This window comes from Phalacrocorax carbo, chromosome 2 (genome assembly GCF_963921805.1).
Source record: "Phalacrocorax carbo chromosome 2, bPhaCar2.1, whole genome shotgun sequence".
NCBI lineage: Eukaryota > Metazoa > Chordata > Aves > Suliformes > Phalacrocoracidae > Phalacrocorax > Phalacrocorax carbo.
The window spans coordinates 67785125-67805478 of record NC_087514.1 but is presented as its reverse complement, the minus strand read 5'-3'; the positions used below and the strand labels follow the sequence as shown (position 1 = coordinate 67805478).

The window sequence follows — 20354 nt, the reverse complement described above, 5'->3', positions numbered from 1 at the left end:
CAAATTAAAAGCCGTGCTTATTTCCATTGCCAAGGATTCAATATCCACTTTCAGTGCTACTACAAGCATGCTCCACTGCTGAGACTCAGGGAAACCAGTCAACGGGGACTAGGGATAACTCCCACGGAATCTTTCTTCTCACTTTCTTCACCAATAGAGGACACATCAGAGTGCCATCAAAATGCTTACCACTGCTGCTTCAGTGCATGGAGAAATAAAGAGAACCCCCACCCAGTCTCACAAATAAGCCACATTCAGTTCCCCTCTACTCAAATAAACTCCAAGAGACTACAAATAACTGACTGGGTCATTCGATTTTACTGCATTTAAAGACACTGTCTTTATTAGTGGGAGAAGGGGTTTGAAGTGCCCCCTCTCCAACAAGTGCCTCAACGCTTCCACAGGAGGAAGACAAGGCACGTACACAGGAACTCTATAGCTCATATACTGCCCTAAAAAGAATACGGTAACCTTCTGCCAGGGACTCCCAATCTGATATTCATAACCCATTAGGATCTAGAGCTTTGATTCAAGCCCTGTGTCTTACTGCTGCTCAGATGAAAAGATGAGAAAACAGGTCTTCCCTTGTCTCTAAAAAGATTTTTGTGTTTGGAACTTAGCCTCTATTTAGGTCACTTGAGAGGAGAATCATCATTGCTGTTTTCTGATTTATGCGAAGCTCTGTATTATACCAACTGTGAAATAAATTCAGGGCAATCAATAAGTAATTAAAACAGAACTAATGGTTTGGACATAAGTGAGAGTACAAAGTACAGCTACAATCTAATTATTACAATTTGATCCAAAAAAAGTATCCCTCTGGGCAGCAAAGTTTATTGGTGGAGATGTAGGCTTGCAGGGCATGGCAAGTATCTCTCCAGGCGGCAAAGTTTATTGGTGGAGACACAGGCCTGTGGAGCATGGCTGCCAACAAATATGTTGGACACATGGTGAGCACCCTCCCCCCTCCCCATAACTGATAACTGCTTAATCTGCCCTCTGGATAGAAGGACGAAACTGGCTCTGCTAATTCCCTCAACATCCCTCATGTTCAGCTGCACATGGGCTCTCACTGAGGAGGGCTTTATATTACCTCAAATGTACCTCAGTGAGCAACAGCAAAATGACAAGGTCCATCTATTCACATTCAACCTGCAGAACCAAATATTCTAACCTTTCACAAAGCTACGTGACACAACATAAAGACGGACTATATTCTTAATCACAAAATTTGTTTGAAAATTTAGATCTGCTGTAAGCCGGTCCTCAGATCTTAGCAGGTTCACGAAGCCAGAACCAGGTGCATGACCAGGGCAGATGTCAAAACTCACATGACCTGTTTGAGCAGGCAGATCAGTTTACTGCATCGCAGTGAAAAAGGAGCACCTCAGATGATCTAAGACTGCAGTTGAGCAGTTTTGGGGGAGAATCTAGTACGAGAGAGTTCTGGGTTTTCTCCTTTGCTGAGGCAGGAGAGAGTGCCAAAATGTTCTTTCCATCTCCTAATTATCAGTCTACCACATGCACCTGATATCTGCCAGAAGCCGTTAATGGTTATTGTTACCCATACAACCAATTTTGTTTTCAGAGCAATTTTTCACTATATTTAACTTGCCTGTCTCTAAGAAAACGATAATGTTTTTAGAGGATTGCACAAAAGTTACAGCATTAACTTGATTAAACACCGGTAGAGGATTGTGCCCACTGTGAAACTGAACCCTAAGTGCAAATAAATTATGTTACTTATCCACCCCTCTGCAGAATATTGTACATCTTGAGAATTTAAATATATCTGTCACAATCAAGGAAAGATTAATACTGTCCGGGATGGGAAGCATTATTTTAATTTACTTGAAAAGGGACTCTATGCACATATAAAAGGGAACCTTCAGCTCAGTATTGAAACAGAGGACAATTGTTCCTTCCAGTTTGATCTTTGCATAGGTTATTACAGGATATGGAAGCTAATTAGCCTTAGGCACATTTATGAACCTCTTTCCTAGATAGAGATTATAGGCACGATGCTCCTGAAGCACGCAATGTTGCCTTAGTGTATCATACAAATGACAGAAAAAAAAAAAAATCCCTTTTGATTCTTATGTAACAAACAAATTTAAATAAATCTCCCTTCATTAAAGATTTATTATCAAAAGACTGGGAAATTCCAGTAAGACAGATCACAGTACTTCCATTACAAGGCACTAGTTCTGAGGCAGTCTGATCTTCTTCCTGTGGGGACAGTTTGCTCTCTCAGATATTTTCTGCCTTTCTGCTGGAGAACAGCAGACTTGAGTGAGGTATTAACCAGTGGAACTGAATCATTCCTGCTTTGTTTTCATTTATTGTTAATTCAAGATACTTGGCTGAGCAACAGTATACGTTCATTCCTGGACATTTCAGCTCTTGCAGATGAGCAAAATGGGAAGTGAAAACAAAAAGCAGATGGTGACATCATCATCTCTTCTCTTTCCTCACTCCTTTTCTAATCAAATTTTCCATCTGTTTCTAGTCGCCTCTGCTCTTGATTTATTTTAACTACATTCACCATTGCTCACTTTCAGCCAAATACTCCTATCTGAAAGATAGAGTGCTGTTGCCTACCTCCTGTGATGGCTAAAAGAAGAACCTTATCACTCTCGTTTGACTAGCACTCCCACTCACTTCAGCTTCCATTTAAAGACATCCTATTTGATATAACCAGTTTCAAGAACATTGCAAATCTCACCTTAAATTAGAGTCTTTTCACCTGGCTCCTGCATGCCCTGTCTCTGAACTACTTAGCAGCAACAATTCTACCTTGTTCTATATCATTATGTCTCAGCTTAATTTCATAAATGACTCTGGCACACGACCTGTGGACCTAATGATGCAATTCCTCTCCTCTGAGCTCTGTAGAGATCCTGGAGAGAATCACAGAAGTGTAGTAATGCTGTGGGACATGAACTGCAGTACTGGAGCACATACATACAGAATAAATTAAGGTGGAGTGTCCTTAGAGATGCAGTCAGGAGGCTTTAAGGGCTAGAATTAGCGGTCATATGACAGAGAGAAAAATAGGAAAATTGGGGGAGGGAGAGAACAAAAGAGAAAGGTAGAAAGGGAGGAAAGGAGGGGAAATATTTATTTAGTTATATAGTATAAACAACCATTAGTAATAAATATTGCATCTTAATTAGCATGATTTTTAATATTGCAACCTACCATCAATAGCCAATTTGAGATCAGTCAGTGTACTTCGAACTCTTGATATAACATCTTGCATGCGGTCAATTTCTTGACGGAGAAATATGTTCATGGGTTGAAAAGCTCCCATTTTTTGAAGCTGGGCTTTCACCTAAACAAGAATAGTGTAATGATTATAAAATTTAATCTCCTGTTTCCCATGAAAAAATTTTGAAAGCAAAAGTATGTTTTTCAATTGTATCACATAATTTCTGAGAAAAGAAACTTCTGTGTAACAGATGGTCATTCAAGTCCTGTGCCAACTGTAAGATTTAGCACTCTGTGACTTATTAGCTTACCAAAAGAACCTTCTCCATCATTCTAAGAAGGGAAAGTTCCCTCTTTTTGAAGGGACACAGCAGTTCCTTCTGTCCTTGTTATGCTGCAAGGTCTTAGATCTTAAAAAAAACCCCACATGCTAATCAAAAGCATGTTTGATGGTAACTTCTTCATATTTCAAAATTGTGCTAGGTGAACTTTCTCACCTCTTCTTGCCCTGCTGAGTTGAAATAATGCTACAAACAGAGTTTGACTTAACAAGCACAATTACATATAAAAGCTGCTACTTCCTCTAGCATGTGACTCACGAATAAGACAAGGTGCTCATAGATGCATTACTAGAGAGGCAAGATTGCCAGGAATAACACAGATGCTGCCGGATTCTGTTACATCATAATGTGCACCATTTTGTAGGCAGAAGCTTTTGGCCTTCTTAATTTTTAAGGATAACAATTTCACTCATTTTCAACAGAGAACGTTTTCAAAATGGAATTAGTTGGCTGTGTTACTTAAGTACACACCACAGCGACAGCAGCAAAAGCATTGCCTGTCTCACTTCAGTATATGATGCATATATATATATACAATATGCTTCAGACATACCATGTATGTTCTATGTATATCAAAGATTACTGTATACAACAGTGCATGAGAGAGGATTTAGTGGCACCTGCAGAAGTCATGGTGCCTATACCTCACATAGTACCAGAATTCTTGATTTTTAAGACTTTCAAATGTTTTTCCTTACTATGACTTGGCTTCCAGAAAGCCAATGGCCTTCTCTCTGTACTTGCTACCACTCAGTCACATGCATCATCTCTCACATGGAAGCAGCCTGAACCCTGATCTTTGCTACAGTCATTCCCTCCCTCTGCAGGTAAAATTCTGCAAGACGACTCTGGAACCAAAAAGAGATTTCAAACAATAAAATAAGATCCTAAATCCAGATACCTGTATGGCCATTAATTTATCATAAAAAAGCTGACCCATAGGATCAATTTGCTAAAAATTATTTAAGAGCTTGCTTTGAGCTTACTAACAAAAGGTGAACAAAGAGTTAGAAAGACTGTTCTTTTGAAGAGCAGCCAAGTAGAAGTCACAAGATTTGGTATAATGTGTGCTATTTCATCAAGGCCAGAAGTCCACTGGATTTTGCTTTGTGTTTTTCCAGATATATCTCTCATTGTGGACATTATTATGTAATATAATTACATATTAAAATATTATGTAATATATGTAATAACATATAGTCATAATTACACAAATACAATACTATATTACAATAATTAGTAATGCACATAGTAAACATTACCAAATATCTTATTATTACCCTGAATAGTGAGTTTCTGCACAATGAATACAATATAGCAGTTGAGTAGTTGTAACCACTAGTATAAATGAGTAAATGCTTTGACAGTTTCCAATTCTCAAGCTTCAACTCCAAGCCCAATAAAATATCCATTTTCAGCTTTATATGCTACCCTTCCTGTGACAGCTATCAGCAATGTTATTAATCATATTTTAATCAAAGGCCCATGAGTTTGTCAGACAGAATGTCCAAGAAGTAGGTGCCAGCCAATTATGCTAATTCTTTGCAGTGTGACAGTTCATTTTACAGACTGAGTTAATGTGTGTCTTCCTGTAAAAGACAAAAAACCTACTACAATCAGCTATCATGAGACTAGAGGTGAGAAAATAAACTCTTTTTGGATAATTTACACAATTAAGCATTCTGGGGTTTTTTTTCATACAAAATTCAGGGAAAGCTTCTGCTTTCTGAAAATTTCACAGGATTTGATAATTCTCCCTCTTACCAAAAGAGCAAAAAAATGTTTTGTTTTGCCTTGGTTTTTTTTTTCCAGAATACTTAGAAGTCTAGTGGATGCCACTAATAAGAAAGGAATTATATGGAATATAGTCCATGTATTTTATCCTTTGAATAAGAAATACAGGGGGGTTTTTAGTCTACAAAGCATGTTCTGCTTTTGGGGATCATTTAGAGGAAGAATTTCTCCCATTTGAGGAAAAATTGTATGGGAGACATTTTTAAAGGGGTTATTTTCAAAATATTGATATTAATGAATCTACAAATAGAAGATGAAATAAATATTATAAAATATGATTGTACTAATAACCATACAATTTTTTAAACTAATGAATTCTCAGAATTTAAACATTCTTCTGATTTGTTTTCATGTACCTACAAAAATACCTGTAATGTTTTGACTAATGGAGTGAACCAATAATGCAGAAATTTTTTAATCCATCCTAGGTACGTTCACAGCACTCAGCCTGGAGCACCAAGCATAACAAGATATGAAAACTGAAAAACAGGACATACTTCCTACCTTATTGTATACAAATCAATCCTGATCTGCAGTAAGATTTACTACTACCTTTCTTGGAAATCTTGCTGTTAAGATTAGTTTTAAATACCAGGTCTGAGGTATGGTTGACTGGTTTTGTATTAGAATTCTTACCAAGCAATCAGATGACTTACTACCAGTGCTGTATATATTACGACATAAAGAGATGGATGTCAACTGACAGAAAAAAACACAGAAGACAAAACTCACTAACCAAAATAGTGCTTCTGAGATTAATATACTAATTCCATAAAGCCCACTTACAACATCTCTTTTTCATCATGAAAACAGCTGTCTTCTAATATAAAACAAGGTGATTTAAGAAATGAGCAACTAAAATTATAATCTTAATAGCTTTGTCTACATGATTTTGCAATACATACCTCTACTATGTCAGATTCTTCTATGCACTTTTTGTAGCTGTCCTATCTATCTAGTTAGTAGTAAGTCTCAAGTCACCAACTCCTTTATAGGACATTCAGCAGAAAAGCAGTTGCCGAACTCATGCCTTTTAATGATCAGTGATCAAGTTACTGTAGTAGTAACTGCCTAACACTTTCTGAAAATGCTATCATTTTCAATTAGACTTGGTTGCTTACTATAGTCTTTGTCAGCAGATATGGGAAGTCTATAATTTTGTGAGAGGGTCTAAGTAAGAGGCCTGAATGAGAAAGACGAGCTCAAGGTATATCCAAGCTAAAGCTCTTTTCAAGTGGTGTCAGGGACCACTTCCTGTTGTATACAAAGAAGCAGGCAGTGAAATATGTAGAAAATAGCTGAGGCTGTAGAGCTGGGTGACCACCATGTCTGGTAGGGTTGGTAAGTAAACCAGAGACACGTTACAAAAGTATCTACATTAGTGTTTCAGTTCAGAACCCAAATTTTTTTTGTAGCGCAAAACCTACACTGAAAAGTAGACTCCAGGCACACAAACTGGCTTAGCTTCAAATTAAACTAACACAAAACGTACACTTACAGGGAGTCTAATGTACTCCAACCACTAATGGGTGTTCAGCCTACAGGCCCAGATAGAATTAGACCAAAGTAAATTCCCCAATAAAACAACTAATGCAGGTCTGAGGCCCTCAGATGAACTCCTATTCCCACACAATACTTGCTAATGTTGTCATAGCCTTAGCGGAGGATAAGGCGAAGTCAATACTACAAAAAAAAAAATAAGGAAAAAAAAGGTTGCTACTTGGGTTAAGAGCCAACCTCCAATAAAGTGCAGTATCTTTGGAATGTCTCCATGTCTATTCCCTAGCAAGCTGTTTTTCAAGCTGCAAGGATAATTTTCATTATAAACCTCTGTGTGTGACAGGCTGATATTTATTCTTGCATCTATCTTCACTCACATGGACTGACTGGTCCTAATCATTTTACCACTAATCTCTTTGTTACCTGTGAGACATGACCCAGAAGCAAAAACGGTCATGAAAGCAGAATTCTTACTCTGCCTCTGCATCTGGACTGAGAAAAAACGAAGACAGTTTTAGGTCAGGAAGAAGGTTTATTTTGCTTTTCTATCACCTGTGTCAAACTGCAGTGTGATAAAGCATGCAAAGGTGACTTGTTTTATTTATAGACTTTTGGGTGGACATTGAGTCAGTTATTTGACTGATGAGAGGAAGCATTACAAGAACACAACAGAAGAAGAAGCAGCATATATCATGGGGTAAAATGGTTGCCCTGTTTTGAAAGTTGTTGGTTCCAAAGTCATTGCCAAAGGCTAATAATTGAGAAATGAAGGCCTCTGTGTGACAGCCTGAATTTACTCTGGACTCAAATATATCAACAGAAAGTACAATCCAGAGCTCTGAATGTCAGCAAATAATTGGTTTGAGTACCATCTGTCCCTAATCTAGTCTGTTGGGGTTTTAACTCTGAGCAAATTCACTCCACGCTTTCTAAAGAGAGCCACAAGAACTGATCAAAGGTGGCAAAGGCACCTGCCACTTTCTCTGAAGGGTATTTACTTTTAATTACCTTCCTTTGTTTCCTAGATTTTTTGTTCCTTTTTTCCACTGATAGTATCTCCATAACTGGATTTCCAAAGACTACCACATCATGGCCTTGCTAGAGCACAACATTCTTCTAAAAGAAAACCCAAGCTGCACTGCTAGGACTACTGAGTGTTTTTCTTTTTACTGCTCTTATCCAATGAGGCATGCATAGGAAGTCTTTTTGACACATTCCCTCAGTCTCTTACAATTTAGTACATTAGTTTTATTTGTTTGAGAATTGTTAAACTGATCTAGTAGGTAATAACGTCCTGAATATAGGTAATAACGTCCTGAATGAACAAACATTTACTTAAATTGACAAACAACAGAACTCATCTCATTCCTGGTTTTTTCAGACATCACAGGAAATAACTGCATAATCCATTTCACTCCTTATACTTGCTTATTATATTTTAGCTTCTGTTAAATTCTGTTGCCTCTCCCCTCAGAGGACATCTAAACTATCCCTTCTTTTCTGCTCTGACTAGTGTAATTCTTGGCTATATGTTAGTGAACATAATTTTTTTTTTCCTTTTGGTATTTTAGACATTTTTTTTTTTTTGTCAGTTTATGCAAACTTTAATTTGAAAGTATAGCTTTCTTTACAGCTTACTCCTGCCATCTCTGCCCCTTCTAAGAGGTTCCTGAATAACAGAGCTTCAGTTCAGATAAGAAATGCATTTGATACAGAATTTTTGCTTATTGTGTAGAGGTGGCTGCACTCCTGGCACATAAACAACTGCAGCAAAGAGTTGGAACTGGACAAGAATGGCAGAAAAGGGAAATTTCCCTCCAACAAAGAAAGCATTGCTGAAGACCCAGATGAGTTCTAAGATCTAGAGAATGAGAAAATGGGTAAATCCATTAGGCAAAATGAAGAAGGAAATATTGAAGAATCAGGAACTGCAAGAAATAATGCCAAATCTCATAACATGGCAGAAGTAAAATCTGAAGTTGTAGTGCACCTGACACAGCCAAAGAAATGTACAGAGGAACACATTATCACCAATAACAAACTGTTGGAAAATGACCAGAGGATGTTCTGTAGACCCTCAAAGCAAAGGAATGATTACCATGATACAGAAGCAAAGCGTGATTTTTTGATGGTTCTGTGGAAAACAAATATGTCATCCATCAGCAATGTGGACTGAAGAAACAGCATGTAAACAGAGTGGTGTGATTAATCAAAGAGAAGTGCAATTCGCAGATCAAGGTATACAGAGCCTGAGAAAACTGGAAATCACCAGGAAGAGGTGGTATCTACACTTACTGATAAATGAACGAAGCAAACTTACATCCTGAGCTCAGAATATATTTACAAGAAATACAGAGGGGAAAAGTAGATCCAACAGGACATCATCTGACTGTGCCTGTAAGAATGAAGGACCAGGAGTGAGGGAAGCAAGCTGATGCTAAAGTATTAATACCTAATATTGGTTTGTCCTGCACAAACATGAATCTCCTTACGTGAATCATAAGAGAACAGCTGTCAAGCAAATTGAGGCAAAAGAGGTTTCCTTGAAGCTCAGAGAAGATGACAGAGAGGTTGCATAGAAGCAAAGAACTACCTAATTGTGAGCATCATTATAAAGATGATTGCTTATAAGAAAATGAAAACCTGCATGTATGATTGGCAGACCATAGGAAAAGAAAATAACTTGTCATACTACTGGGTGATGAGAATGAAACACCAATGAAAAGAATTGGTGGCGATTTTTTCTTGCAATCACATGGAAAGGTATGTATTGTACCCAAATATAGCAGTAACATAGAAACAAGTTAAGAGTGCAAAGTGGAACTTCCAAAATAACCTCTCCAGTCTCTTTGTCCTTAACTACAGCTCCTGGCTCCATACTGGTTGTCTCCAAAGCTAAAACACTCAAGACACTCATGACTGAAAAGGGGAGGCCTCCTTTGTGTGTGTTTAGTGTGGATAACCTAAGTGAATAAACCAAGAAGGAACGAGAGTGAACAAGACCAAGATTAAACAGAAGAAATGCCAGAGAAAAACAGTATTTGTTCAAACCATTTAGAAGTGAAATTTGGATTAAACAAGCATGTGAGCATTTTACAAGACTAAAAGGCACTGCACAAATTTCCCAGAGGTCAAATCTGAGGGAAAGAATACCCTCTGGTTACAGTATAAAGTCCAGTATTATTTATGTCTTCTAAGTATTACAAATTTTTCAAGGTAGAAAAAAGTTGGCAGTTTAACAAGGGAATGAAGAAATACCCCTTTAGAGGATTTAGCAAATATATTGAAAAAAACTAGCTCAATACATGTATTAGAAATATGGTAAAACCATATATGCTACCCAGGCATTCAGTATTCTACTGCTAATGCAAAATGAAAAAAAATTTCTAAGGAACTGAATAAAACCAGAAGAAACTAGTTCCATGAAAAAGCTTTACTCTGATAGGAAGGATAAGGGAAAAGGATTGAGAACAATCCAAGGTGTAGATTATAGGTGTAGATCCAAGGTGTAAATTATTAAATGTATTAAATTAGTATTTAAGTGTAATTAATTATTATACTTACTATAATTAATTTTATTTTGTATTTCTAATATTTATTTACTATTAAATAATAATGTGAAAACTAGAAAAATTCTAGTTGCCTGGTTGACATGGGGTGTTGCCTGGTTGACACGGGGCGGGCAGTGGACATTGTCTACCTGGACTTCTCCAAGGCCTTTGATACGGTCCCCCACAGTCTCCTACTGGAGAAATTGATGCGTTATGGCCTAGGCAAGTGGTTTGTGCAGTGGGTGGGGAACTGGCTGACAGGCCGCACCCAAAGGGTGGTGGTAAATAGCTCCTTTTTCAAACTGGCAACCTGTCACTAGTGGAGTCCCCCAGGGATCAAGTTTGGGCGCAGTGTTATTCAACATATTCATAACTGATCTGGATAACAGGATCAAGTGTGAAGCTTGCAGATGACACTAAATTGAGTGGGGAAGTAGACACTCCAGAAGGGAGAGCTGCTCTGCAGGGATATCTGGATAGGCTGGAAGAGTGGGCCAGCAAGAACCTGATGAAGTTCAACAAGGACAAGTACAAGGACATGCACCTGGGAAACCATAATCCGGGAGTGCAGCACAGACTGGGATCCACCTGGCTGGAGAGCAGCTCTGTGAAAAGGGACCTGGGGGTCCTGGTGGACAGGAAGCTCAACATGAGCAAACAGTGTGCTGCTGCGGCCAAGAAGGCCAACAGGATGCTGGGTTGCATCAAAAAGGGCATTGCCAGCAGAGATAAAGAAGTCATCATCCCACTCTACTCGGCGCTTGTCAGGCCACACCTGGAGTGCTGTGTACAGTTCTGGTCCCCGCTCTACAAACAGGATGTGGACAGGCTGGAAGGGGTCCAGAGAAGGGCCACCAAGATGAAAAAAAGTACTGGGAAGCTGCCATACGAGGATAGGCTGGGAGAACTGGGTTTGTTCAGCCTTGAGAAAAGGAGGCTTAGAGGGCATCTCATCACCATGTACCAGTACTTAAGGGGTAGCTACAAAGAAGACGGAGACTCCCGTTTTACAAGGAGTTGTGTGGAGAGGACAAGGGAGAATGGACACAAGTTGCTCTTGGGGAGATTCTGATTGGACACAAGAGGGAAGTTTTTCACAGTGAGGACAGTAACCCGTTGGAATAATCTCCCCAGGGAAGTGGTTGACTCAGCCACGTTGGACACCTTCAAGAGTCAGCTGGACAGGGCGCTGGGCCGTCTTGTCTAGACTGCGCCCTTCCTAGAAAGGTTGGACTAGATGATCCCTGAGGTGCCTTCCAACCTGGGATTCTGTGATTCTGTGTGTGATTCTGTGAAACTTATTCCATTCCAAATCAAATTCTAGAAATACATAATTCACATACTATCATTGGGAATCACTCAATAAGCAGGTGACAAAAAAAGAGAGACACAAGCGGGGATAGATGGAGAAATAACTATATGGAGAAAGCTTTTAGGAAACCTCACTAAAAAAAGTTGCAGATTGTAAGTAGCTTGCCAAGAGGGGAATGAAAAGAGATGTTCTGAACTGAATTATGACAGTACAGAAGAGGTTATTTATACAAGACATATTAAATCTGAAATGAATAGTAGAACAGAAGACAGGAAATATTGCTAGAGCCCCAAGACTATTGGTTGTAACCTAAGCAGACATTCTAAGTTGGCCAGAGAAGAAAATAAAGTAGAACATAAGTTTCAGTACAGCATACTGGGCACTCTATAATCTTGGACTGCAACCAGGGAAAAAAGCAGTATCAGTGCAAAACAGAATTGTAAATAATAAAAGCATGGAAATGAGGGGGTTTCAACAGTTACTGTTCATGTAACACATTGCAAGACACCAGATCCTATTACCAACTGATGCAAGAGTGCTTTATGCTGGACTCTTCCATTTAATAAGACTGTTAATCAATAATGCAAGAAAAGATTGACAAATATATCAGTTATGGCTCAAACTCCAAAAAATCTGGGGCATGAAAAGGTTGGTAATAAAATCCATTATTGATAATGGTGGTATCATAATAAGAGTAGGTAAATTGAAAGCTGCAAACACTGTGAGATCACTGATCCTTCAGAAGGAGGCACTGGTGTCTTTCTCTAAGCTACTAGGAGGGCAAGAACTTTCTGAAGGCTCTAATGGCTCTTCTGAGGTAAGGTGACTAATTAAGTGGACTATGGCCTTTGAAACATATCTTTCCAATGTAGCAATATTTTAGATAACAAACCAAAACAGACTTATAAAACACTATGCATAATTGTAAGAGCGTTTTAAAACATGTGACAGGTAAATCTAAGAAGCACAGTAAAACTCATAAAACATATATATACACATACATACATAACCCATCTGTGTCTATAAAGCAGTATATACCTCATGAGGGTTATAATCTGGAGGCAACTTCTCTAGCATCTCATCAGCAAGACGCTGCACCACTGCTTCTCGGGTTTCCCCTCCTCCAGTGCTGCTGTCTTTGGGCTGGATGCTCACTATTGTATTTAATGTCTCATTAGCCAGGTTAATCTGGTAAGTTATATCTGCGTTAGGGTGAAGTCCAAATACCTTAAAGTAAAAGGGGGAAAAACAGAAAAAGAATGTGATTTTCCTTCTAAAACTATATCAGTGAAAGAATGCATGAAAATGGATAAAAAAGGAAGAAAATCCTCAGCTCTATAAAACAATAGATATGAATAGGTCAGTGGAATTACACCCATTTAACTGGCCAAAGACCACGTCCAAATTACAGAAAAATATTAACATAGGCTGCATATACAATAGATTTTCATTCATAGGAGTGGGTTTTTTTAACTGATCTTCTGACTATCTGCACATAAGAGGCTTTGGATCATGCTCTGGAGTGCTATCAGGCAGTAAGAACTGATTCCTTTCCACTGGCTCAGACTAGAGCTTGTTAGAAACATGTCATACGTGGATACCGACCGCTCATGACTAGCTCTTTGTCTCTACAGATCTCTTGCTGTTGTACCAGCTCAAGTAGATGCCCCTAATAATCAGACCAGTTACAATTTCCAACACATTCTGTTTTACTCTGTCTCTTAGGCTTATAAGGCATGCAGCATAGTGAATAAAACACTGCCCATATTGGAAGTACATAAAGATTTTATGACTGGAGATATATTTAGGATATTTTATGGTTTAGCTATTTTTTTGGTTTAAGTCTCCCACTCCTTACTTCCCCTTCTTCTGAAACTGAATTATATTATTTAAGATACAGCTAGCACAGAATTACTGCAAAGCTGCCCTTTGTCTGAATGCTAATAGCTTTCTCAGAAACTTCCACTGAAATATCAGTAAGTCTATAATTGTCAGGTTGACAATTGCAACTCTTCTCCAGGAGGAATTGTACTGTGAGTGATTTCACAAGCCCTCATTTAATTATAGCTATTAACTATCTCTTACAAATGTTGAACCACTGATCCAACAACAAGGAATTCTTGCCCTCAAACTGAGCACCAAAGCCAAGCAATCTTCCGTTTCTCATTTTTCATGTTTTCATATTTTACATTAGAATTGGTATATTACAAGAAGACGCTTCTAGTAACCAATGTTTACATACTCTGGGGACAGAATAAAAAGGGCCATATGTAATTTTGTTATGCTTTCAAATCTAGAAACTCAGAGACAAGGGATATAAGTGGCTGCACCTGTGTCAGAGCCAGCAAAGCTGCACTGATTTACACCAGTTGTGGATCTGATCCTTACAGCAGCACAAGGAACACAGTACAGACCTAATACCCTGTGCAAGAGAAGATGTGATTATAACTAGCATGGAATTAGGTTCCAAGTAAGATTTAACATGTTTTACACATAGTGGTTTACTTAACCTGAATATTTAGACCTGTAAAAAGTAAAAATATCAATGCACTGTATTACATTAGTATTCTGTATGAAATTGAATACACATTTGAAGATACACTCTTTTCTGCTTTTGCTCTTGCACAATATGGGTTTGTTTGTTTGTTTTTGCTCCAGCAGATTTTGTGGCAGTGCCCAAGTTAGAAGTGTGAAAAATATCTGCTATTGTGAATGTAAATTGTAGTGCTAGCCCAAGCACTAACTTCAAAATTGGTGTAACATTGCCAAAGACAGGGATGTTACATGGGAGACAACTCTGGTCCTATGTTTTTATGCAAGTGATGGATGAAGGAATAAGAACAAAGAAACTCGAGTAGTAAAGCAGTGGGTGGACCAGTGTCCTGGATGTCCTGTATATTAATCAAGGAGCCCAATCTCTCATTCTTTTTGATCCAAAATCTCTGGGAATTTTGATTAAAAAGAGGATGTTGAATTCTGTCTTTCAGGTTGTTTTTTTTTTAGCCTGATAAATCCTGAAAACCAATTGCTAAAGCTCTATACCACTCTGAAATCAAAGTCATTTTCAAAGGGATTGCTGAGTTCAATAGCCCTCTTCAGAAGTCAGTGTTTATTCTGATCAGAGGTTGAAATCTCATCAAAAGAGCAAGAATACAGCAATCAGACTTATTCTGTCTTTCTTTCTTAACCAAAAGTGGAAAGGGGAGGAAACAAAGATAAACTGTTTTGACTAGCACAATATCCTTTGTGGAATGAAGAAGACTGGGAGATTAAAAGGTTAAAGGTTTCCATGAGCAATATTGACAGATTTTGGAATGACAGAAGAAAGTCATAGCTTTCTTCCTAACCTGTGAAAATGTGAAGGATGAAAAGATGTTTGCATTCTTGAACTTGGTCCTATTTACATAAAAGTCAAAGGTAAACCCCCCCTACATCAAATTATACATACAGATTTTTTTACAGTCATCAAAATACTTTAAAAATGCATTGCCACATTGTGAGAGAGGTTCCCATGTGCTTAGAAAAACAGATTCATGAAAGTAGCACCTGAAATCTGATAGAGTGAAGGTTCATACACTGATAGGAACCACTTCACGGCCTGGGCTCAGATGGATCCCACTGGTGCTTTATCATGGCTGCATGTACCCTCACTTGGAAAAGGTGCATCACTGCCAGCACAAACACCCTTCCATTCTGCTTTCACTACCTTCAGAGATTCAAAACTTGGAATCTTCTCACCCTCTCAGCCAGCACATTATCATTAACAGAAAACCAGGGTTTTTTTTTGTTCAGTCATGTCTATTTAATTTTAATAGAGCTTACTTACAAAGTCATTTATCAACTTAATAGAAATGAGACAGAAATCCAGATCATTCACTGCTGTTGTAATTTTAACTAACTTCATCACGTGAGCATGAGGGAGGGAGCAGAAAGTCACAGTCCTCCAATTAATATGACTACTGCAGTATAAACACACCGGGTCATGTAAAAGTATGGGCAACCAGGAGCTACCCTGCACTCTACCCCATCAATTCTTGGCAACATCCAGATCTTCCTGTTGTCAAAATGGAATAATCTCCCAATTATAACTTGCAAAATTAGACCATATGGATTTTTTATTATCATTATTGCTCAGTCCACAGGCCTGCTCAATCCCATACAGAACTGCAAAATCATAAAATAGTTTAGTTTGCAAGGGACCTCTGAGGGTCATCTAATCCAAACCACCTGCTTAAGCAGGGTCAGCTGGAGCAGGCTGTCTAGCACAGTGTCCAGCTGGGATTTTAATATCTACAAAGATCAAGACTCTGCAACCTCTCTGGGTAAACTCTTCCAGTGCTTGACCACCTTCACTGTAAAAAAGTTTTTTCTTCTTGTCAGATGGAATTTCCCATTGTTTAATTTATGCCCATTGCCTCTTATCAAAAAGGCTCTGGTTCCATCTTTACACCCTCCCAACAGGTATTTATACACATTGATAAGATCCCACCTGAGCCTCCTCTTCTCCAGGCTAAAGAGTCCCAACTTTCTCAGCCTTTCTTCATATGACAGATGCTCCAGTCCCTTAATCATCTTCATGGCCCTGCTCTGGAATCACTCCAGTAATTCCATATCTTTCTTGTACTGGGGAGCCCCAAACTTGACACAGTACTTCAGATATAATCTCACCAGTGCTCAGTAGAGAGGAAGGATCACCTTCCTCAACCAGCTGGTTCACCTCCCTCTTCCTAATGCAGCCTAGGATACTGTTTGCCTCTTTGCCATGAGGGTGCATTGCTAGTTCATGGTCAGCTAGTTTTCCACCATGACAACCAACACAGGAATTTGCATTTCCCCTTGTTGAACTTCATTAGATTCCCCTCTTCCCAGTTCTCCAGCTTGTCCGGATCTCTCTGAATAGCAGCACAACCAACTGGTCTACAAGCTACTTCTTCCAGTTCTGTGAAGAAGTTCCACTTCTTCACTCCTGTGAACTTGTTGAAGGTGCACTCTGCCCCATCATCCAGGTCATTAACAAAGATATTAAACAGTATTGGCCCCAGTATTGACCCCTGGCATACAGCACTAGTGATCACAACCCTCTGGGGACAGTTAATTAGCTAGTTTTCAAACCACCTCACAACACACTTATCTAACCCATACTTTGTCAGCTTGTCTATGAAGATGTTATGGGAGGTAGTGTCAAAGGCCTTACTAAAGTTGAGGTAAAAAACATCCACTGCTCTTCCCTCATCTGGCAAGTTGGTCACCTCATTGTAGAAGGTGATAGGTTGGTTAAGCATAATTTCTCCCTCATAAATCCATGCTGGCTACTCTCAATCACCTGCTTGTCCCTCATGTGTTTGGAAATGCTTTGCAAGAGGATTTTCTCCAGCACCTTCCCAGGGACTGATGTGAGGCTGACCAGCCTGTAGTTCCCCAGATCTTTCTTCTTCCCTTCTCAAAGACTGAAGTGATATTTGCTATCTTCTATTCTTCAGGAACCTCTTTCAATCACTGTGACCATTTAAAAGTAATTGGGAGTGACCTGCCAATGACATCAGCCAGGTCTCTCAGAACTCATGGGTGCCACCCATCAGGTACCATGAATTTACATATGTTCGGTTTGTCTCAATGCTCCCTAACCTGGTCCTGTTCCACCAGGGGGAAGTTCCTTGTTCTGGACTTTTTGTCTCAGGGGCCTGGGATTCCTGGGGGCCAGTTTTACAGGTAAAGACTAAGGCAAGGAGCCTTTTCTATATCATTTCTCACTAGTTCTTCTGTCCCATTCAGCAATGGTCCTGCCCTATTCAGAAATGGACCCACATTTTCCCCCACCATCTTTTTGCTGTTTATGTAGTTGTAAAATCCTTTCTTGTTGCCCTTCACATTCTTTGACAGATTGAACTCCACTTTGGCCTTGGCTTTCCTAACCCTATCCCTGCAAGATTGGACAGTATCTCTATACTCTTGCTGGGTCACCTGCCCCTGTGCTCACCTCTTGTACTCTTCCTTTTTATGTCTGAATTCACTTAGGAGCTTCTTGTTCATCCATTCAGGCCTCCTGCTGCCTTTGACTTCCTACTTGTTAGGATAGCTCTTTCTTGAGCTTGCAGGAGGTGATCCCTGAATATAAAACAGTTCTCCTGGACCATTCTTATCTCCAGAGCCATATCCCATGGGATTCTTCCAAGCCTGGAAGAAACCTCTAAAGAGGTTGAAGTCTGCTCTCCTGAAATCCAGGGCTGTGGTCCTGCTTTTTGCTTTACTCCCTCCTTTTAGGATCCTGAACTCCACCATTGGTCACTGTGGTCAAGGCTGCCTCTGGATTTCACATCCCTGACCAGTTCTTCCTTGCTCATAAGTATCAGGTCCAGCCAAGCACCTTTGTTGGCTCCTCAGTTACCTGTGCCAGGAAGTTGTCATTAATTCACTCAAGAAATCTCCTAGACTGCATGAACCCTGCTATATCACCCTTCCAGCAGGTAATTAGCATCACTGAAGTCCTCCATGAGGACCATGGTCTGTGAATGTAAGACATCTTCCAATCGTCTGAAGAAGGCCTCATCTACCTCTTTGCGGTCAGCAGATTTACACTAGATAGCCACTGTAATGGTCTGCCTGCTAATCTTGACTTATACATTCATGGATCTGGAAAATATACCTGACTAAATTATTTATCTAACAAAAACTCCCTTTAATATATCAAAATATTTTACCTCAGGTGTATCAATCACTGGCAATTGCTCTATGTACTGGAGATAGTCTTCAACTGTTTTCCCTTTTGGAATAACATAATCTTTGTAGAAACAAAATTTTTCACTAAACATATGCTCCCCAAACCACACTCTTGCATATGTATTCAGCAGTGCTTTGTCAAGGTCATCAGTTACACGGCCGCCATACTGTACTTCTCCAAGCATATAGCGAACACAGCTCCAGTTCACTCCACGTTTAATGTCCATATCATCCAAATGATTTTGAACAAATTGCACACTGGCTGTGAAGTCTGCCTGATTAAATTCATAAGGAATATTCCAGCCCAATGGACCAAACTTTCGTCTTTCCTGTAAAATAGAGTTAAAGGTAAAAGGCTGATTGATAGTAATTGTAAAGAAACATTAGATACAGAAGAATACATGAAATATGCTAAGAACAGTGTATTCTAGCTGGGGCTGTATTTCACCAATTTAAAATAAATTATTCTTCTCTTAACACACACAAGGCCAAATGCTTGATTGATTATCTAGTAGTTAAATATCTCTTCATTTATCATCATCAGTAGATAGATATGAACAAAGAATAGGAATATTAACATTTTCACAAAGGAAAATTCCTCTTTTTTAAGTGTAGTGAATCTGTGAGATTCAGATATATAGAACTATAGTTTTTGAATTTCAAAAATAAAGCTACTGTTTTAGGAAAAGATGTCCAAGCTCATCAGCCATGACCATTGTCTGTGGTCCTCCTATGGACTACGTATATTTGTACCACTGATAGCTCTGCATGGTGCAGATGCAAGTAGAAAGAGCTGCTTCTTAGTGAATCATTTATGGGTGGAGCTGGCAGTATGTAGTTGTTAGGGCAATATCTGGTATTTAAACATTCTTAACTTCCACCAAGAAAGAAGTGATGGGCCAAAGACAAGCATACTTTTCGAGGCTTCCATTTGACCACAATGTATCAGTGTATGGATGCCACATAGTTAAATTAACTAGGCACCAAATATAAACTAAGGATATTGCAAAAATCTACCAATAGAATGATGAAAAGTTGTGGTTAATCCATAATGCACTTTCTTTAATGGAAGTCCTGAAAGGCAAGACCCAAAATCATCTTCTACCTTCATTTCCTCCTACAGGTTTCAGTGCGGGAAGGATTTATATTCACCCTTTTAGCCCTTCTCATTGTAAAAGCAGCAGTTTTAAGACTATGGTTTTCCAACCCAAGCTGTAAATTTCTTTAATGTGCTTTTATGATTTAAAATATTAGTAAAAAAACAGTTAGTTGAAAGACAGATCACACAGCCAGACCCAAAGACTTTAACAGAAGAGTATATGAATTAATCACTGGTTGACTGTCCTTTTTTCCTCTGAAATATCATCCCTGTTGGAGGTATAAGATCAACATAAGCAGAATTCTAAGACAGTTGCAGTAATAGAAGTGTGTTGTTTTCTTTCTTATTTTATTTGTCTTAGTTTACCAACATGGGATTTCCATTTAAACATGTTTTTCATTTAATAACATGGTGCATTAATAAGTGAAACATGGCTTTATGACACAAGAAAAGAAATACATTTTTAAACCTGAACAGTTGTGTGAAGAAATGCTACAGCGTATAGCAATGGTTTCCACTGTGGCATGTTGCTCACTTCTAGGTGATCCTGAGTAACAGCTGAGTATGTTCGTTTTAAGCCAGCTTTCACACCTAGAAAATAAGTACAAAAATGTAATATATGAGAAAAAAGAATGTATGGAACCTGTAAGTCCAACTTCTGTAAGCAGAATTCTCTATTCCAATTTTGAGTATCATTTTATTTATAACTTCAAATAATCTCTCTGAATCAATTATCTGTTCAGCTCGTCATAGCAGGCAAACTTCAGTCACATTTTGTTTCAGGTTGATGACACACCAAATCAAGTTCAAGAGTCTGGAAGGAATTACAA

General features: G+C 38.8%; 1 protein-coding gene across 1 annotated transcript in view; it reads right to left on the bottom strand.

The window, feature by feature from the left end:
* Nucleotides 1-20354, bottom strand: part of LOC104050918 (dynein axonemal heavy chain 5) — a 178554-nt gene that overhangs the window by 14878 nt on the left and 143322 nt on the right. The window contains exons 70-73 of the mRNA XM_064443197.1: nt 19994-20115; nt 18407-18754; nt 12747-12935; nt 3202-3334 (exon numbers count right to left, since the gene is read on the bottom strand). Coding sequence (XP_064299267.1) covers nt 3202-3334; nt 12747-12935; nt 18407-18754; nt 19994-20115 — 792 coding nt within the window. The remainder of the gene's footprint in view (nt 1-3201; nt 3335-12746; nt 12936-18406; nt 18755-19993; nt 20116-20354) is intronic.